General features: G+C 40.3%; 1 protein-coding gene across 5 annotated transcripts; it reads right to left on the reverse strand.

Annotated features, from left to right (window-relative positions):
* Nucleotides 1-18,023: 18,023 nt before the first annotated feature.
* On the reverse strand, nucleotides 18,024-20,859 carry LOC147442852 (uncharacterized). 5 transcript variants are annotated; one of them, XM_086528865.1, is made up of 5 exons: nucleotides 19,948-20,859; nucleotides 19,717-19,830; nucleotides 19,497-19,575; nucleotides 18,913-19,301; nucleotides 18,024-18,382 (listed from the first exon to the last, which is right to left on the reverse strand). In XM_086528865.1, exons 1-5 carry the CDS (start codon nucleotides 20,626-20,628, stop codon nucleotides 18,206-18,208), a joined length of 1,440 nt encoding a protein of 479 aa, XP_086384991.1. In that variant the 5' UTR covers nucleotides 20,629-20,859; the 3' UTR covers nucleotides 18,024-18,205. The 5 variants fall into 5 exon arrangements, with proteins under 5 accessions (XP_086384991.1, XP_086384990.1, XP_086384989.1 ...); XM_086528864.1 differs by having other exon boundaries at nucleotides 18,913-19,317; nucleotides 19,497-19,613; nucleotides 19,948-20,855; XM_086528863.1 differs by having other exon boundaries at nucleotides 19,717-20,857.
* Between the last annotated feature and the right edge of the window lie 1,417 nt (nucleotides 20,860-22,276).

Raw genomic sequence — 22,276 nt, forward strand, 5'->3', positions numbered from 1 at the left:
GACAGTGCCCATAGTACATTCAAAGACAATTTTAGCCATAGCCTAAAATTTTTTGAATCACAAGAACACTTTGGACTTAGCTTTAAGCAAATACACCCATGCATGCATGGAGTAATCATCAATGAAAGTCACAAAGTACATGTAATTACCCAAGGATTGAGTTTGCATAGGCCCACCAAATTTACTATGCACAAGTTTCAATATCCATGTAGCCCTTCCTAAACCATCCTTTGAAAACTTTAAATGTTGTATCTTACCCAAAATACAACCTTCACAAACATGCTTAGAAGGTGCTTCAAGAGGCAACAAAGAAGCGGCCATATTTGTAAATGCAGCAAACTGGCAAAATTCGAATGTTTAAAATGTGATGCCAAATTTCAGCATATGGAAAAGTCTTTGAATCCACAATTGCATTTGTAAAGTGTTGCCTACACTTTTCATAGAAAGTGAGCTTGTATAGCCCACAACACAAAATGCCAAATGTAACAATTTTATCACCAAAACTAAGATCATGAACTGTGCATCTGTCATCCATAAATTTGACAGATATACCAAGTTTTTCAAGACCAGATACAAAAAGAAAGTTCTTCTATTTTATCCCTGGTACATAAAGTGCATCAACGAGTATGAAAAAACTGCCATTCATAGCTTTCCAACTCCCTTGACTGGATAAGAGGAATTGTTGGCACAAGTGACCGTATTCACGTGAGGCAAAATGCAAACAAGGCATGATGCAAAGTAATGTTCTTTGTAGCACCATTGTCAAAGTACTAAACATTTGACTCTACACAAATTTACATACATGTATCATGAACAGAAGGATCATTACACTAAGCACTAAATTCCCACTCTGCATCAGCATCACAATCTCCATTTCTAGAAGATTTTACAATAGTTGCATTAGTAGTAGATCTAGCCTCTTTCTTCTTGGCCTTTTTTGCCTTCAACTTAGGACATTGCTTTATCAAGTGATCATTAATGGCGATACATCTTCTTCTTACCTTTTTCACCAAAATTCCTAGACCAGTTTCTACCAGTAGAAGCATTAGGTACAAGTGACTAGCTACTCACTAAAGAACCATGAGAAGTGGTTGCATTGTTATTACCACCTTTTCTTTGAGCAACAACAAAATCCTATTCCGTCGCACACTGTTTAACCTTGTTCTTTCTTGAAAGTGACTCATGTAATAGCAATGTGCATAATGCATCAAATTTGATAGGTTAAGGGTTTCCTTGGGTCATAAGTCTCCAAGTATTAGCAAAAGTTTGGTAAGAGTCTAGTACAATGCATTGAGAACAATCTACACAATTAAACTGTTAGAAATAACTTCACTTGCAAAAATAAGTTTCTCATTGATATCCCTAATACCATCAAGAAAAGTATCCATGTCATCTTTGTCTTGCATAATCTTTAAATCATGCTCTATATGCAACACTGAATTTTTAGCCTCATTACGACTTGCATATAGACCTTCCAGAGTATCCCAAGCATATTTATTTTCTTTTTTTGATATGTAAGGAGTAATAGTGCACTTCATAGATAATACAATCAATGCATGATTTTGCATATCTCTAACATCCCAACAAGACTATTCAAACAACTCTAGCAACAACACACCGTGACTAGAACTTGCACCCTCCTCAATAGAGCTTGTATCTTGTAGGCAAAACAACTCTAGCAACAACACACCGTGACTAGAACTTGCACCCTCCTCAATAGAGCTTGTATCCATAGCAGGCGGATGTACATCAATGCCTGCACAACATTCTAGACTCCCTTTGACACAAGAACATGCATTATCATATAAGCCGACATTGAGTAGTTGTCCACATCCAACTTGTCCTTACTAGAAAACATCTTGAAAACATATGTGTTGTTGTTAACCATGGCAAGCGACTATACGTAATGTGAAAGTTTCTCCAAAAGAGGAAAAACAAAGAAGGACTAACATGTGTTGTGTAGCACAACTCAAAGAGGATTGTAAGGGACTTGTTCTACAAAAATTTCACTAGCAAAACATTTGCACAAAAGGACCAAATTGCCTGCATAGTGATGGATATTTTTCTATGCCTGGGCCATGCAGCAGGACCAGACAAGAAAAACCAAGCAAAGACAAAAAGACAAACTCCCAACCCAAGCCCACCAACAAGGAATTATGGCTGGAGATGTGCTGCTAAAATCTGCTGCCAAGGAATGTGCAATGCAGTCTCGGTGCCAGATTGTATCAAAGATTATCCACGAACAAGATCACTTAACAGTTCAACAAAAAGGAAGAGAGAGAATGTTGTCTTTAGTTTGAAAGAGAGAAACAAAAATCGAGACGAGAACGAGATATTGTGAAATTATTGAGCAATTTGAATAGTGAAAATATTGTTTTTACAGCAAACTTTACAAAACTTATCTTTGGCTTCAAAACCTTTCGTCGATGTAGCTTCGTAGGCTTCCACTTTGCTTGGAGGTATCAGGGCTTACACCCTATAGGGCAGCGCGACAACAAGCTTACACCCAATAGGGCAGCGCGGTGACTTGTCTCTCTCTCTCTCTCTCACAACAGTCTCATGGAAAATTTTCTCTCTCTCTCTCACAACAGTCTCATGGCAAATTTTCTCTCTCTCTCTCTCACAACAGCCTCATGAAAACCTCACTCACTCTCTCTCAACAATAACCTCGAACAGATGTCCCAAGCATCCTCTTTCTCTCTCTAGCTCGACTTGCAGCAACGACAAATCGCTCTTTCTCTTCAATCCTCCTTGAATCCCTTCCTATGGGAGCACCCCCTAGATAAGCTTAATGAGTTTTAATGAGCTTTCTTTTTATTGCTCTTTTTTCAATTCCCTGCAGAGAGCGAGATCGAGCTGTCTCTCTCCTCGATCTACAGTGGGGCAAAGCCCTTTCTCTCTCTGGTTCTCACTGATCTCGGCAGCCCACAGAGGCTTTCTGTCTCCTCGTTTTCACTCAGAGAGACTCTCAGCCCTTTGACTCTCATTTTGGCCACCCTCGTTCTCTCTCGAAAGGCTTGCAAACTGCAGCCCGCTTAAGCACTAACCTCGCCTCTCTCATGGCATGCATAAAAGCCTCATCATCATGGCCTTTCTCTGCACTGTTCTCATGCTCGTCATGGTAGCGGCCCTCATGGCCTGCCCTCTTGCTATGGAGTGAGCCCCGCGCTCTTTGCCTCGGTAGCGCCAACAGATGGTGCTCCTCTCTCTTGCCAACTGACCCTCTGCGCAACAGGCGGTGCCTCCTCGATAGATCGACACACCCACCACCCTCTCCATAGTTTGTTCAAAAAAACGTATTAAAACACCTCACTTAATCAAAGCCCCTCCAAGCTCGGGTTCACACCTCCTGCGTGGCATGCTATAGGGTGAGCATCTCCTCAGCCTGTTCTCGGCATCCTACTGGCTTGCAACGAGAGAAACTCTCCCTCTCCATTCTTCATCATGACCCCCTCTTGCATGGCTTGCAAATGGCACCCATGATCTCTCAATGCCACCTTGTCTCCCACTTCACGGGCACGAGCAATCACCCACAAAAGAAACACCATCTCCGTAGCACATTAAACAGACATATTAGAGCACTTTTTTTTAACATTTGACAAAGGCTTCTCGGAACTCCCTTTGACAAACACACCCACTCTTTCACTCACACACTCGCACAATACAATAAAGTCACAGACGATATGCAAAAAAACAATAAGCGGCCATTGGTGGCCATCCTCTTCAAACTCTCGTCCAACCGCCATGGTACACCTCTAGCAGTGACCGATCTCAATCTTTAGTCGTCAAGGTCGTGGACTTCATTGTAGCATTTCCAAGTATATCATACCCTGTCAAAACAACTCCTTAAAGCAGACCAAGTGAGATCATCGCCGTGAAAATTATGATAAAACAACCTTTCAAGCTCACTTCAACACTCAAATCTCATGCAAATGCTCTGTTTCTCTGTCAAAATCCCCATGCCCTTGGCCAAAAAAAAGTGCAACACATAGTACTACCTATAACGGAAATGCAAGCTAAAATGAGCTCAATCAAAATTTTGACGCTCATTGAAGCTCACTCAAATCAGAGAAAGTGATCATGGGGTTGTTGATGACGTTGGCAACTGTTCCGAGGAGGAGGCAACCTTCTTTGATACCAATTGTTGGTTTAGGGTTACAAGGATGCACACACAACTTGGAGAAGATGAAGAAGCTCAAGGCACACAACAAAGAGTGTATTGCTTAGTGCAAAAATAGAAAGATAAGTTAACCCTAGAATGATGGCCATATATACAATGCACGAGGGAAAAACCTCCTAGTGAGAGAAAAAACATCGTGATGGTACACCATCACTACCACATATATGGCAACAACTTACACAATTTAAACGGGATGAATACTTTCAAAGCATTTTAGGAGAGACACATACATTTATGTTAAAAAAAAGGGCACACTCATACAAAGGGTATTGGTGGATAAAAACAACAAATCTTCAACTCCCAAAGCATAGTATATATGAACTCACCAGGGGTCTAAAATGAAGAAATAGAAAATTTTCAAACTTGTAGACTATACCAACACCTAATCTATCACGCTTGTGTGACCTATTTTTGACTTTCATGAATGTCACCAAAGGAAGGGGACATCAAAGGGAAGTGTGGGAGGGAATGTGTAGTCGCCCCTAGTGGGAATAATCCTCTTTGACATTGTATGACCAAAAAACCCTCTTATTGAGAACACTACAAGCTGTGACACAAATACTCAACATGTTTTTTACAATATATGGTATAATATCAAGTCCTTGGTATCACAAATTGCATCTATATGGTATAGTATCAAGTCATCGGTACCACAAACTGCATCTATAAACAATTTTGTGCCCTTTCAAGTATGCACCAAAACACATGAAGGAATTCATGTCCTTGTGGCATCCAAACCTACAATCAAATGCTATCCATATCATGAGTTTATTTGATGAAAAGATCATGGTGTAGATGAACACTTATAACTTTCATGAGCACATTGTAAAGTACATAGTTTAAGGGGGATATATTAGTCTTTCATTCATGATGAAGGTGAGAGCATCATGTGCAGCCACACTAAGCACAATTAGGAGACTCAATGCACAAAGAGAATAAGCACAATTTTGATTTATAATTGAATTATACATAAAATATATAGAGAGCCATTATATAGGCTTCTGGAGGGAGCTTTGGATAACATCATGGATGATGAAAAGCATAAAGATCAACCCAAATCCTCTCTTGGTCGTTCATTCTTTTCCATGGGTATGTATATGGGTGTGTGTACCATGTGAAGTCAATGCAAGCATCAACTAAAAGTGATAGGCAAGTCTAGTGGATAGATTCAATGAATTCGTACAAAGTGAAGTAAGAGAAGAGCTTCATGGTGTGGGCTTAGGCACACTGATCGTTGAGTATTGCTTGCATAGCTTGTGAAAATATTTTGCCATGGTTCACCATTTTTTATCCATGTGAAAGTGTTTGGGTAGAGAATGAAAACTCACTTGATGAAGAAATCAAAGGAAAACACAAGTGCACAGGTGCCTTGATGTGTGTATCAGATGGAGCTAAAGAAGTTGCAATAGGATGTTCTATAGTAACAGTTATCTCTGTAAGCATAGGAGGTAAAGGAATGCTTGTGAGATCACGCACTCTCCTCATATTTATTCTGAATGCTCAACTCTTTGTACGTTTTGGGAGTATAGCAATCATTATTGACATGTCATTCATGCACTAGTTTGACCTTATAATCATTATTGGTAGGATACTCAAAAAGATATGCCCTTCAATGCACCATGAGTGATCATTATGGACTTTAGATTCCTTCTAATTATCTAAAGTCTGGAATTTGATGACTATGAGATTATTGTTTTAATGCATTTCCTTAGCTATTATGACCCCTTATAGTATGATAAAGAACAAATTGAATGAAGAATCTTTAGATCAAATGTGTCATGAGCTTGTTGATCTCATGCTAGAGGTTTTGCTAGTTTGGAATAATAAAACTTAATTTTTGCCCCATCATAGCCACTAAAGAAAACCCGGTCCGCCTCATATTGTCATGACCATGCTATCTTTAGAATAGATTTCTTCGGGCCTAGTTTTGATTGATGTGGCAATATGAAGTCATTCTTTCTAAATGCTCTTACCTTCAACTTTCTATCATGCCAATATTTCCTTCGTTGGTATACTACATCCTATTCCAGCATTTCTTTTTGTCGGATCTCATCCAGTATAAGTAGCTCATCCAATATGTTCTTCAATGTTGAAATGTAGTCCATGCTATGCTCTATAGCCATTCTAAGAGTAGGGGCAACAAATTACATGGGTGCCATTAATCCAATTACATACACCATTCTAAATGGTGCCATACTAGTTGTAATCTTGTAATCTTTTTGTACGTTCAAAGTGTTGATTGAAGCTTTTCATCTTAGGCATGAGGCTCCTATTGAACTATCTTAGTCAGAATGTTTTGGATAGTCTTGTTGCTACTTTAAACCTGTCCATTGCATCTGGGACAATACGGTGTAGACTTTTGATTCTTGGTTGAGATCTTACTCAAAATTTTAATAGTGTGATTAATGAAGTGGGTCCCTTGATCCAAAACTATCTCAATGGGACAACCATATCGACATATAATGTGCTCATACAGAAACTAGGTTATGGACTTGGCAATGTTACTGGGTACTGCTTTATCTTCCACCCATTTGATCACATAACATGTAGCCATGACTATATACTTGTTCTTTCTATGAGTAACCTTCTTGAATGTTCCCATAAAATCTAGACCCCATTTCATGAAGATTCCTAGTGGTTGTATCGTGGTCAGAGGTGTCATGTATATTGTAATGGGTTTGCCCATTCTCTTGCAAATATCACATGTTTTATAGAAGGCTTTGGCATCTGACATCATGCTCTATCACCATAACCTTGCTTGTAAGTTCTTCTTATATTGGTGGAAAATGTCCTCCTGAGCTTCCATTGTGAGCTTCAATGATTACTTGCATTGGTACAAACCTCCTTGGGACTCCATCAATTTCCAACATATACAAGGATTTAGCTATAATAGTGAATTCCAAGCTTTTGATGATAAGATCCTTTTTTCTAGAGTGAGAACAATCCTTTGAAACATCTCCTTACTAGAGAAAATCATATACATCTTGCCATTATGGATTTGACCAATCCATTGCAATAGTTTGAAAAAGTTCAACATCCACTCGTTCATCTCTTAATAATATAGTTGATGCTTCAAGACAGGAAATTAGCACTATAGTGATTCTTTTCCAATTACTAGAAAATCTTAAATTAAAACTCAACAAGAACATCATCCATTTGATTAGTCATCCTTGAATCAGCACTTTGTTAGTTAGAAATATCAATCCTTGATGGTCTACATAAAACGTGAAATAAATTTTCCAGCTATAATTCGTGAACTTTGTTGCACCAAGAACCATTACCAATGCCTCTCACTTGGTTGTGGAATACCCCTGTTGTGATGTACTGAATCTTTGACTGGCGAAGGATACTGGGTGATCTATTTTTCCATCAAGTTGAGCTAAATTCATTGAAGATCTCCATCATACATCATTGAAAGGTTGCTAGAGCATTACATGACCCAAATAGCATTACTAGAAATATAAAAGTCTCCCATTTCGTGATGAACATCTTTTTCATCCGATGTTTTGGTGCTATCTTCAGATGATTATACTCACTATACCCACCTATCAAGTAGCAAATTTTGTGGCGTGCTATTTCATCTAGCATCATATATGTTAATGGTAAGGGAAATGGACTTTGATGGTTTGAGCGTGCAACTTTCTTTAGTCCACACAAACCGTAAGTTTCACATTCTTCTTTGTAGCCACCACTATAGGAAATAAGGAGTCACTCCTTGCTACTTTAGTAATGAACCCTTCCTTCAATAGATTGTCAATTTCTATCATAACTATCTTGGCATTGTTTGGATTCATTATGTACCCTCTGAATCCGTATTGGTCTTGCATCTGGTTTTAGTGGTATCCGATGTTGGCACTCAGGGAGGTCATTTAATAATTATGTGATTCACGTGAGTGCAACATAAGGGGTTCTTAAATTTCATTTTTTCTCACATTTTCACATACAGAAGGGTACCGTAAAATGGAATTGGGAAAAAAAAATTACAAATTGAATAGAAAAAGGTGTTTTTAATTTGTCAAAAATTCACAAGTAAGGAGTTTTTAAAAATAGTCCTTGAACGCACACGATATACACAATTTATACATAGTGAACCCCCCAAGTGTTGGCATACCTCTAGATTTACACCCTTCAGATTTGTATACTCCCAAGTGAATACACCCTAATACTTTTAAAACAGCTACATGGCCTTCTCCTTTATCTCAAGTTTGAAATGCTTGTTGATTTTGACCATCTTAGGATATTCTTCTGAACCAAGATTCCATTCCTCTAATTTTTGGTTGTTTGGTAATAACTGGCTAGGTCTAGCTCCTTTTTGTTTCGCCAATGATTCAGCTTATTTTTTTGTACATATGTCCGCTCTATATTCATTGAAAGGGTTTTCCATACCCACTGAATCTACTTCTTGATCAAATTGTACTCTATTCCGACTAGGTGTGTCTGCATTCTGTTGCCAATTACCCATGTTTTCATCATCTGGTCTGGCATCTCCTATAGTTTGGCTTTCTGGTTCTTCAGACGGTCTATCATCCAAATTCATTGATCTTTCACCTAGATTCAACTCTGTGAAATTCTTTGGATATTGTTACCTTTTCCACTCTGCCCTCTCTTGATCCATAAGTACTACATTCAAATCTATTTCAACTATGGGAAATATGTTCATGGATTCTAGCATTCATTTGATCTTCTTCGTTCCATATTTTTTGCATAGCTCTTCTAGTCTCATTTCCCTTTTCCAACTTTTGGTATTATTTTTCTTCACTTGAATCCTTCTTTTGGGTCCTTGAATTGTTAGTGTTTGGCCTACATGGTTATGTATGGGTCCTGCACTTTTAAGCCATGGACTTCCCAATAAAATAGTATATGCCCCTTGAATATATAATGCCAAAAAGTTGGTTTTGAAATTCTCAGAGCCTACCCTGATCAAAAGATTTTCAAGTAGACATCTAGCCTGGACTATTCACTGGTCTTCCATTTGAATTCTGAAAGAAGCCGGTTTCATGTCTTGGATTTCCAACCTTTGTATGACATGCTCCCCTAGAATATTAACACTAGCACTGCCATCCAATATTACCCTTGATAATGGATCCCACTATTTCCTAATCTTATAATCAACCTAGATGACTGGCAATTCATCATCTTTGATCTCATACAAATCCATAGCCATTGCATGTGATTCTTTCTTTCTTTGATTCTTGATAAATCTAGCAGTCTCAGACAAAGTCCTTCTGATATCGTCCAGTTAAAAATTAGTTCTTTGGATTTGCTCACAGACCTTGACATAGATTTGGTCCAATTCATTTCTAGAGCTACTATCTGAACTTGATGATCTTCCTTCCAGATAACTATCTCCACAGTCCCATGCATGTGCTGGCCTCCTGTATCTCCTAGGCTAATGGATCCTTTTGTGAGAAGTTGTATTGTTTCTTCTTAACATTTTCCATCCCCATACCCGATTTATCACCCTCACTCAAATATACCTTGACTTGCTGGACATCCTTCTCCGGGCTCTCCTTTGAGTAGCCCTTTGATGGTTCCCTGTCTTCTTTTCCAACTTCTCCTCTACCAGGTTCCTTCTCTGGGGGTTCCTTTTCTAAAGCCTCTGGAGCCTTTGGAAATATTCATTGAATGGTTCTCGCCTCCGAGTATTCAGGCTTCTGTGGCATCTTTTTTATTAGATCCTTACTGATCTTGGTTGTCAATGTCCTCTACTCTTGTTGTTCATCCACCTCCTTGGCATTCTAGATGGCTGTTTGCTTCTCCCACTTCTAGGCCTCTTCAATCAGCTTTGTTTGATTGATCGAGTCAAGTGATAGTTCCTCAATGACAACCCCAATGCTCCTGGTGATCACTCGCACCGGCGGAATTGGGTCTGGCATCTTATCTTTTAGCACTTTATGTTTATTTTCCTTTTCATTGTAACCCTAAACCATATTCCAGCTTGAGACTTTGGTGCCATCCATGTTTATACATAGATTTTATGGGCTCCCAATTGTTCCATCCTACGATTGTCATGCAAGAGATGTTACAGCCAACACTGATGGTTTTGATGTTGATAGTGATATGATTCGGGAACCATTCCAAGAGGCACAATGTACTCTTGACCATAGTGGAGCACCCTTTCAACCCTTGTGTGGACAAGAGCAAGTTCTTGGCTTGGTAAGTCATGAATTGATTCAAGTTACAAACTATAGTTGTCATTGCAATGTCCAATAGTATATGTATGCTTCTTTAGGTGACTTTTAAGTACATTCAAGAGGGTTGACGATGCAGTCCTCAACTGTGTTGCTGAATTTATTGACTTGGCAATGGAGTATGAAAGTCTATAATGACATTGCATTAGTATCGAGCAAGATCACAATGTATTCATGGCAGATGTGTTTTCGTAACAATGGCTTTTGAGGGGGCTATGGATGACTTTGCATTTTGGTGATGTTTCATGATCCATGGAGACACAACCACCCACATCACACCTATCGCATCCCCATGGTGCCATGTAATCCACCCCCGGGTACAAATTCATCTATAGTACCTGGTACGCCATACCAAGGCCCACTGCTCCACATGCCACTCTTTCTCTTGCTATCCATGGGGCCTCCACTAGCATCTCACTAGATAGCACAATGGTCTCATGAACCATGATAAAAAATTTGTATTGTGTACTTCTTATGAAGTCATTTTATATGTCATGTGGAATTAAACTTTCTAATCATTGTTGCCCCCAGATTTAAATTTTGCAAAAGATTGTTGTTTATTTTACGATAATTGAGGTTAGTGCATATGTATGGTCTAATTGTCATTCAATTTAACCAATGGTGTTAGAATTTGGAAAGTGACATCTTGTTTAATTTGGTATTTTAATCAAAAAGCACTCAAAAGTGATGGCGTAAATGGACTTAAAAAATAAAGTGACTTTAGATTTCTATAAAAGGAAAATCAAGTACACATTTGATTCATTCACAATTTCTATGTGCACTTATTTACAAGATTTTCTTTCATTCGTCTTGCTTCTACACATTCACCATACTGAGGGGGAACTGTGACAATGTATCGAGCACGGAAAAGCCACTGAATGTGGACATGCTTCTCACCGTGGTCCACATGTCCCCTACGTTGACCCTATCAACAATATGCACGCTAATTATATTCGGGATACCTTGTACATAATGATTAGCTTATGTGAAGCACAAAGTGAACGCATTAACACAAAAGCTTTTTGTAAAACCAATGAAACCACAATCTCCTTATTCAATGCTATGTATGAGCTATATGGTGTTGCAAGCCCAACTAAAGAGGATGTCAAGCAATGCGCCACCATTGCCATGAGCTAGGAAGATCTAGTGCAAGCGAGTGTCAGTTGCAGCCTTTGAGATCCATATAGAGGCTTGGGCACAAGTGTGGAGGCAATACTTTTCTTCAGAGGGACTCGCTAGTGGAGCCAACAACGGAAATAATGATGACAATGACAACAACAATGACATTAGCGATGAGTATTCCTTCACAGGGACCCGCTAGTGGAGCCAACAATGGAAATAATGATGACAATGACAACAACAATGACACTAGCGATGACAACGACAACTAGATTTTGCCACTATAAGCCTGTAAACTCTAAATCCATTTGACATTACTGTACTGGTTTGTTTCAGTCAATACTTATACTTTTGCCATTTTTGTTTCAATAAAGATGTTTACTTTAAAGCCTTTTGATATTACTATATGGCTATGTTTCACCCATGTCGATGTTAAGTTAATGTTGTTTACGTGTTCTGTCATATATTGAAGGTTATGAAAGTTTGTTTAAGTAGAAAGTGCCATTTACTATAAATTTGTTTATGTGTTGCAAAGTGGATAGTATTCCACTAGGACAAAAGAAATCTTCGAAATCTGCTTGCCAAATTCCAAAAAAGCACTCGCCATGAAGCGATCGCCAAAAAGTTATGCTCTATCAACCACTATGTACCGAGACAAAGATTCTCATTAAATGCTGCATATATGGTCCAATAGATTAAGCGGTTCAAGAATTACCAAAGGATTGTGCGAGCAAGCAAAAAATTATAGCACATATTAAGTGGTCTTTAAGGAATGTGGCTTGATTCCCTGAGGATTAGGCATATATGAATTCTTACATTATTATTGTAGAAAAAAATGGAAGAATCTTAGTTCCCTCTTTTGTAACCGTCTAAGCTAGTCAATCGGAAAGCCTACAAACCTAGTTTCTAAATGACCCCATTTCAAAATACATCACAAACTTCAAGTAGGTTTGCTAAATGCACATGTCAAGCATTGAATTTTGAAACCGTGAGGCGTGAGGATAAATATATCCTTTGCGAGTTGGGACAAGATCAAGCAAGGCAATTTGTTGGTCAAAAGCGCTATTGAAAAGATTAAAGAGCTCACCACACAACTGAACAAACCTCCTTCAGAGAAGAGAATGCGTCCATGGTTTCTGAGCGGGTTCAAAAGTAAGAAAATCAAGGAGCAAGAGGTACCAACAGCGATGAGAAAATTCAAGGATCTAGTACACAGAGAGCTTCAAAATTAGAGCAGCAAGAAAAGATGGAAAAGGGCCATAAGGAAAGATTGAATTCAAGTGATAGAAAATCGTCTACTAAGGAGTCACAAGTTCGAGTTATAGCTCTTCTAAAAGTGAGTTAGAAGACCAATCAAAGAGGAAGAAGAAAGGATCTTGGACCAAGAAGATAGAGGCAATGTCAAAGGAGATATCTTAAATATCAAAGACCATACCTACAATTAGTGTCATGCCTAGGGTAGGACCAAGCAGGCCAAGGGCCAGCACGGAGCCATGCAGTCAAGGGGGCCCTATTATTAGCAAGGCAGGGTCTTTATAGGGCATAGCTGGGTGGAGAGTTGCAGGCTCTAGTCTCCTCTGTCTCGTATTGGTCTCGGAGCTTAAGCTATTTTGGGGCAGGGGGGTCGTGGACCTCTCATGCAAAGTTTCATGCTCACGCAAATCTAAGGCACGGAGGAGAACATCCCTTGCTAAGCAAAGGAGGTCAAAGCCGGGGTAGCACCGTGTGTAGAGCCGCTTGTGGCGAGGGGGAAGAGAAGTCTACCAACCAGGCTCAAATGCCGCGAGGGCAGTCTCAAACAGTGCGAGACCCACGGCAGCACAAGCCATCACAGCGGCTAGGGCCGGGGAGCAAGAGATCGCACCATCTCTCTCTCTCTCTCTCTCTCTCTCTCTCTCTCTCTCTCTCTCTCTCTCTCTCTCTCTCTCTCTCTCTCTCTCTCTCTCTCTCTCTCTCGCCCTCGACGACCTGTTGCACCACTGCCAGATTTGGAGCTCATTTTTTTTTCACACTTATGTGCCCAAAGGCCATTGGCCTTAGGGAAAAAACATTTTGAAGCAAGGGAAGTTGCCCGCGGGATCTAGCCCATATCTTCTCCTTGCCTTGGGCCATCGAAGCCAGGCATCCGGAGGGTTAGCAACCGGACATTGCAGATTGAAGGCATTATATTTCTCTGATTTTTTAGAAATTACAAAAATTTTGGGTCAATTTAAATCTATTCGGCGGCCCGAGTTGCAGCCAAGAAATAGGGCAAGCAAAGAGCCGCATGCAAGGACTACCTTGTCGCCAACAGTTTTTACCAGACGGCTACCAAAGGGGATTTCTCTCAAATCTCCCAAGAGGATTATGCATTCACATCAAGGGAGTAATCCAAGAATATGGCCTCATGAATATGGCAAGGCTATAAGCCATGCATCGGATTTTTTGATGCTACAACATACATTATCGTAAGAGTCAATAAGCAAGTTTTTTTAAAGGTTTTAAGTCCTAAATTCATTGAATCTTGCAGATCTCCCATATTTCTAGGACGGCAACAAAAGGTTGCCTCTGCTCGACAAGGGCAAAGTACGATAATTCATTCTTTTGATATTTTCACCCTCAACATTGGGCACATGTATTTAACACCAAGGATATGGAAAATCGGTAATGTTCTGGCATCTCAAGAAGATCCGCATGGTCGATTGCTAGACTTGCGACAAAGGTACTTGGCATGGCCGATTACTCGGCATGAACGACCGTTTGTTTCAGCTTGATAAACCGATAGAAGTTTCTCTCTTTTGTATTCAGGATTTGCAATTTTGGTAGGGCATGGCTTCTCGGTAAACATTTTTACAGATCCGTCGATCAAGACAAATCTATATGTTAAGGACAACAGTAATCAAGCCAAGCATGTATGAGGTACATCTATGCAAGTATTTTTTTCCTTGTTCAATACGTTGCACAATTTTGACAAGGTTGATTATCTGTGAATGCTCGACAAGATCAACTTTCTTTTGCTATGACATTGTAAATTGGCAAGAGAATCTATTCGATATGAGCATCAGAACTCCATGAGTACTTATGTGAAGCAAGGCTTCCATTTCGGCATTTGGCATCATGGTTTCCAAAGTTTGAAATATGCTATTAGCATACGAACTTGGGGAAACTTGCCAAGATGTCTGCAGGTTTTTACATCATAAGAGGACGTATATGGTGCATACAACAACGTTCTCTCACGCAGCAGATATGGCTATGAGCTAAATTCAAGCAAGTTTTTATTTTGGAGACTCAAGACAACTTGCCACAACAAAGCAACCAGGCTGGACAATTTCAAGCTTTCTTGTTTTTCCAACATTTTAGCCTTTAAGTTGGCAAGGATTGTCTATCGTGCAAAGCAAAGTTCTTTTACGATTTCATGTGAAGCAAGACTTCTAACTCGTGCTAAGATATTGCCCATTGATTGGGCATTAAGGGCATTGACACACAGGTTCAAGAATTTGGCAAAGTAAAGATATAAGCTCACAATTCACGTATGACAATGGTGAATTGTGATGTATCCATGTCCGCTTGTGCAAGGCACTTTTGGTATTGGCTCCGTCATAGAAGTTGTTGTTACTAGAGATAGTAGTGTAAGCTCACGGGATATTTATGATAGTTTTTTGCCTCTTTTTAAGGGTGGAAACTTGAATGTAAATTCCAATGAGTCAAATGGATGGAAACTTGAATGTAAATTCCAATGAGTCAAATATACATCCTATGGGGGTTTCTGAAAATGCTACAAATCATCCTATTACTAACACATATGTACATGATGTACTTGATGTGGAAAGGGCTGAGAATGAGGAGGCTAGAAGTATGTCAAATGACTGGTGCATACTTTGCGTGAAAATTGGATACACCTTTGTCTAGTCGTACTCGTTCACGTTCTTGCCATACATCTTATGCATGAGATTGTTATGCTCTGGCTGTTTCTAGTTTATATGATCTTAAGGAACCTTTATCTTTTGATGAAGCACATAATTTAGAAAATTGGATGATCGCCATGCAATAAGAATACGATGAACTTATAGAAAATGACACAATTCGGTGTTTTATGAAGATACATTGTATCAAACTTCTCCTACATTACACAACATAAAGGTGGATTAAATTTTAAATATAATATAGTCAAGTCATCCAATGTATGTATACTACACTCATCTTCCACAGTAATTGGGCTAGCAAAGACATTAGAAATCTAAGCCACCTTGATCAATTCATGGCACTGCAATGAAGTGCCCTTTGAGCTTTTTCCCTGTCCTCCTCATTGAACTTGTCCAACAAGGCATGGATTGCATCATAAAAATGTCATGGACAGTGGTGTGAGTCACGTGAACTCATGTAACCCTAATTACTTTAGTAACAGTTTAGCAACCATTCAAAATTCAAGTGCCACAAAGTAAATTTAAAGAATCTTACTTGTTGATTATGTCGAGCACTAATAGAAACTTCGCCATGTCCTAAGGATAGAACTTCACAAGTATGCACTCAATCTTTGGGGTTGAGAATTCATCTAGTGGTGCACGGAATGCCCAATCTTTCCATGTGTGAATTAAATGACTCTCGTTCAACACCACGAACATAGTTTCCTCCATATGGATAAGCTATGAAATGAATCTAATTTGATCGAAGACGGCAAACATTACCGACTGCCTCCCATGAACACCACGCCTATCAAAAGATACAAGATCTTGACTAGGAAACGCTTCGAACAGTTTAAAGCGTGCCATTGTAGGTTGATATCCTCTTTTAACTATAGAAGTCATGAGCTCTGCAACACGATCATTGTTCGTTTTAATGGCGAGATTGGTCAAAAGATGAAAAATTATTGTCCAGAGGTGACTATATGACACAATATCCGCATCAATCCACCCCATTGAGATGTTAATATCAACAACAGAACCAAGGAGGTCACTACCGAAATATTGTGGCTCTATGGTCATCGACGTCATTGCACCCGTCCATGGAGCTACATGTGCAACCATCACTATGGATGTAGTAACCACAACTGTCATTACTTGTAGTGAACCACTCCCTTGAGTCATGCTAATTGGAATTTCTTCCTGATGATGGACTACTTTGTATTGAATTGTGTGAGAATTGACTTTTTTTTTTTTTAACAATGAGTGAGGTGAGGTGAAAGTGTCCATGTCCGTGTGCGTGTGCGTGTGCGTGTGCGTGTGCGTGTGCGTGTGCATGTGTGTGTGTGTGTGTGAGAGAGAGAGAGAGAGAGGAGGGTTTAGGTGAGAGCACAAGGTACAAGGAGGGAGAGGGTGGGTGAGAGGGAGAGGAGGGAGGTGTAAAACGGGGGGGGGTAGGTGAGAGCGCAACGTAGAGGTAGGGAAAGGGTGGGTGAGAGGGAGAGAGTGCAAGAGAGATAGGTACAAGGAAGGCGAGTGAGAGGTAAGAGGGTGGGTGGAGTGCAAGCCCGCACAAACACAAGTATACTTTCGTCAACCGCTTCTTTCCATTATAATAGTTGGATGCTATGCGAGGTTGGAGAGTTGTCAAGAGTGTTTACATGTTGCAAGTGTTTTACGTAACAAATGCAAGTATGGCTTCACTGGTAACCACAAGCTGATGTTTACACCTATAGTCCTGAAGGTTTATCCTTGTTTTTAAACATATCCATCGATGTTTTGCTGTCATACAGCGGGAGTGAGCATACATTAGATGTCATCATCAAAATTATGTACAGCCTCTGCGACTTCCCACTCAGGATTGGGGGCAAGTCATCATGGGTAAGAATACATCTGTTCACAGGTGTGTTCGCATCTGGGCACGTCCGACAATTAAGTCAGGTGAACACCACCACCATGGGTGGCGAGGATCCAAATGCAAACAAGCTTCACTGGTCATCAGTTTGTGAATATAGTTCATCAAACAAAAAGATATGCCTTAGCATGGAAGATATTTGGGAGGGGAGACAACCCCTCGTTGTAACACATGTACTAGGTCTTCTTGTGTCTTTGGCTATGTAAGAAACACCCTTTGTTACAAAATGAAGTTGGCATCTCACATCCACAAACCATAATCATTATGCATGACTTAGAGATGCCCACCGAAAAGGAGTCTCAGCCCATCTCTTGTCAGCCAATAATTCTGCCAGCAGTAACGCAGTACCACTACCACACTAGAACGACAATTGATTCCACTAAATCAATGAAGAGCTTGTCCCAGCATAACAACAAACCATAAGTTGGCCTGATGGTAACAGTTGGCATTTGATAACCATGGAATGGATACCCGAGTGTTCTTTCCGTTGGGGGTAGCTAATCTGAGGACGATCCTGAGGGCAATCAGGCTCTATCCTCCAAGTCTGTGCACTGAGAGACACGCCTGCGTGTGACGTTGAGTGGATTAATGGCAACAATATACCTACAGCCTGTAGGCTTTTGATTACAGACACCATCGCCCATAAGAGACGATCAAACAGAAGTGAAGAACAAGCAACCTTTATCATGTTTACTGCTCGGATATGTACTGGAACGAAGTGCCCAAGGAACAATGCGATCAAAGCAACATATCTGTGGAATATCTAACTAATCATCTGAATAAGTGCTGTATCATACAATTCCTTTGAAGAATGAGGAAATCTCACAACCAGCCTCTTTACTGGCGTGTTAAAATAGATTTTGAAGCTAGTGAAAAACAAATATACAACGGTATGAATTCTTACATGTGCTATAGCTAGCATTCAACACCCATCACAAAACAAGGAATATATCATCAAAGTGATCCCAAACTGTGGGCATGTCCTCAACACACGTAGAAGCCCACCCTTGAACAGACCTTTTAGACCTTCCTGTTGCAACAAGACTCTACAGCAATGGAAAGCGTCCTTGTAAGGTTCTTGCCCTGGTGGGGTCTCCATCTGGAGGAAAAAAACAAGCTATTTCAGTAAATCAATCTAAAGCTCGTTTTCTCAACATGAAAAGATAAAAGAGAATGTCAAGAACCCAAGGCCCCTTTTGCCATGCCAAAATGAAACGGCAAAGTAGTCCATGCCCTTTTTTAGCTACATAAAACCTCCCTTATGCCCCACATACAAGCCCATTGTGCAAAATTTAAACATATAGTCAAATTGTTTATCTCTATCTCTACCTACCTCTTCCTTCTGTTGTGTTGTTTCTGCGTGCACAATTTTGGCACTAGCAGGACCACTTTGGCTCTGAAAAAAATGCAATGTGTGTCGACTCCTTGAAGGTTGTCCAAGGATGCTTCTAGTCTAGGGTTTGCGCCTTCAACCGGATGCCAAGGATCAACTAAGGGTTCTTGTGCCAAGCCAGGGCAGAAAGCCGTAAAACACATGATGACTTAACGGTTAAGTATAGTACCTAGCCACTCTAAGGGTACATCTTTCCAGACTTATAGGAGGTCCAGTTTTAGAGTAGTAAATAGTACCTGAAGCCTTGTCTTGATTACGTCAAGAGGAGTCACGAGAACTGTAGCTGGTATTGCAGCTACAAATCCTGCCCAAAACCTTTGATCTGGATACATTTGAGTGATGAGCGTGTAACATGCAAAGAAAATGGCCGAGCTGGGAACGTCCCTAGCCATCGTGATGCCAGATCCATTATACAATCCATGCAAACCAAGCTCCCTGATTATATCCCACAACCCCCTCGGTGAGGTAACCTTTGACTGAATTTGCAACCTCAGCTTCACAATCTCCATAGGATTTGTGACAAGGACTTGTGAAAAGCCTCCTCCACCACCGGCAATAATTTCAAGAGCCCACAGTCTTACCCCCGGTAGATGTTGCTCCAATGTGGCCAATATCACCTCATTCACTGTGAGTTTCAATGCCTACAGAGTGTAAGTTGAGAAAAGAAACTGTGTAAAACCATTGCAATGTACAAAAAGAAAGTATAGCAAATCCAATTCACAGCACTCAAAAGTATCTGCATACTTTGCTGTTGTTAAGCAAACTTTACTTATTAATTACACATTGGGACCTTGTGCATGGCAAAAGAAGCTCTACATACCTTTTCTGGAGCAATGCCAAGGAGCTGAGGAACCAGACCATTGTAAAACGATCCAAGCCCTTCCTCTAACAGTAGCTGTCTGAAACAGTCCACAACATTCTTGTACTTCCTATCATTCTGAATAGCAGGAATTCGTCGGAAATATTAAAATCAATTCGAAGCAAGAAAAACCTTAATAAACATATTTCCTGGAGATGCAGTGGAAGATAGGAAGGCTTACTTTGGATTGTGCTTGCAAACGAGTCTTAATGGTATCGAGTGGATAGACAACAGTGGCTCCTACCGCCCCGGCAAATCCACCTCCTCCCAGATGTTGCAAAACCCTGGTTAGCAGCTGTGAAGCACCAGGGAGTGATGAGAAAACGTGTTGAGAGTTTCCCACGATGCTTACAGCAGAGGTAACAGAAGTCACAGCAGCTGCAGTAACAAGGGTGGATGGAGGACAGCTTACAGGTATAACTGCAGCCTTTGCAATCCTTTCCCCACCTGTTGCACTAAGTCCATCAGATAGCGCTGTCGCAGCTTTAACATCTGGAGACCTTTTCATAGACTCCTTGCCATAAACTAAAGAATCTCGTGCCTCTCTTCTTCCCTCCGCTTTCAAGCTCACAGTTCCGTTACTTTCAGGACGGTGGGCACTCTGAGAAATTCTCAAACTTTGAAGCTCCAGCATTTCACTAGAACTCAAGTTTGCGACACCATCATTAACCACATGCTCAGAAGGAACAAAGTATACATTTGGAGATGCGATAGCCTCGGCTAAAGCGGGTTGGCCACATGAAAAAGATACACCCAGACAGACCATCGCAAGAGCCAGGGCTCCCCTCTTCCTCTCCTCCAGCCAAAACAATGTCACACCTGGGGAGGGCAAGCAATCCTTTCTCAAAGGAACCCAACAAGAAGGTTCAAAGCACCAAATTTCCTCCTTGACTCTTTCCAGACTAGCAAGAGCACTTCGCCAAATCAGTCTTCCTTTCAATCGATCAGCTCTCTTGCCCTGTAATGGTCCATGGGCATACCTGTGTTGTCGTAGAGATGGAGTCCTTGAAGGATTTGACCGAAATGGAAATGTGTCTTCCGAGGCGGAGCTGAGGAGGTCGGGCAATAAAGCCTCCCTCACAAGAGGGTCCATTTCTCCGTGAAAAGCCTTCAGAACCTGTACCTTGAGGATAAGGAACTATAAATCTTTAAGAGAGAGAGAGGCGATCACGAGTGCAGATCACGCTGCTTTCTGTTCTCCGTTCAATGCCAAATGCGACCTGGTGCTCACGTGCAGAAGAAGGAGACACGCAGAAGAGAAGATGAGCGGCGTTCAGATATTTTTGAAGCAGAAGCTCACGTCTCTTCAAATGGGTCGTAGGCCTAGATCTTTTTCCACAAACGCACTAATAAGGGTAAGGATTTGCATCAAAAATTCCAAGAGCTTTTCACAAAAAGTGCATGCGTTTCTATCCCGATCAACTAGTCATGGTTGGTGGGCATTGCTATATAACAACTATAGAATATAACAGGACATATGCAAATTGACATTTAGCATCTAGCGCTAAAGGAAACAAGATTGTGACTAACTTCGCAACGCGACACTGCCCGAGAGGGAAAACATGTTATTATATTTTTGGTAAGAGACAAAGTTAAGTGGCATCAATTAATAGAGATTATAGTGGTGATTTTTAAGAGAGTTAACTGAGTTTTAAAGAGAAGCACGCATATTTTAAAATTGTTATTGTGCTCATGGGAGGATACAAAGTAAAGTGCATCAATGAACTGCAACAAGAAATAAGGTGTTTTACCGACCTGTAATGTTGTACTTGTACTTTTTGATTGTCCAATCCATAGGCCGATATTTGAGTCAAGCTACAAAAAAGCAATGTAAATAGCTAACATATCGTCTTATAATGAAGCTAAACAATACCCAATTCACTCACAAAGACATGGAAGAGGACCAGCTAGAATTCTTGAAGGAATTGGAACAATTTGACAATACTAATAAGCAAGAGCTTGCAACTTCTCCTGAACCTATTGCAGACACCACTATGACCCAAGCAAAGGAAGAGTCTCTTCCAAAACAGGTCCATGGGAAAAGTAAGAGGAAGAAAGAAAAGAATTGTGATCCTACAAGAGCTTCAGTCTCTCTGGCCAAACCCTCAAAATCTAGTAAGAAATGAAGTGTCCAAACATAAAAGGTCTCTCTATAAATTGCAAGGGCTTGACTGATCCAGCCAGACCTCTAGTCATCAAGAAATGGCTTGCTGATTCAAGCCTAGTACCTGACTATATATGTTTTCATGAGGTTAAGGCCGCCAAAAAGATCTTAGAGATTAATCTGAAAAGAATCTCTTCTAACCATGTATGGTTTATCACTAATCATACTGCACGTAAAGGGGGAGCTGTCGTTGGATTGGCATATAAGTATGCAGACTTTGTCTCTCAAGTCAAATCCTTTGACAAGGGTAATTGGATTTCCATAACCCTCAAAGAGCCCTTCAACTACACTCTTTTGAATGTATATGCTCCAAATGCTATATTTGACAGGTGCTCAAGCTCGTTAGAAATGTCTAAATTGGCTAACCCTGTTTTGTTAGTAGGAGATTTTAACATGGTTGAAACAGTAGCTGACAAATGGATGCACAAGGGACAGTGCCTTTTTGGAAAAGAGAAGGATTGACTTCTAAACTTGACTTGTTAGATGTTTCAGAAAATTGTGTATACACTTGAAGCAATAGACAATCTGGGTCATGTTACGGAGCTGCAAGGCTGGACAGGGTGTACATGACATTAAT

The sequence above is a fragment of the Adiantum capillus-veneris genome, chromosome 14, assembly GCF_014529385.1.
Source record: "Adiantum capillus-veneris isolate H3 chromosome 14, ASM1452938v2, whole genome shotgun sequence".
In the NCBI taxonomy this organism is placed as follows: Eukaryota; Viridiplantae; Streptophyta; class Polypodiopsida; order Polypodiales; family Pteridaceae; genus Adiantum; species Adiantum capillus-veneris.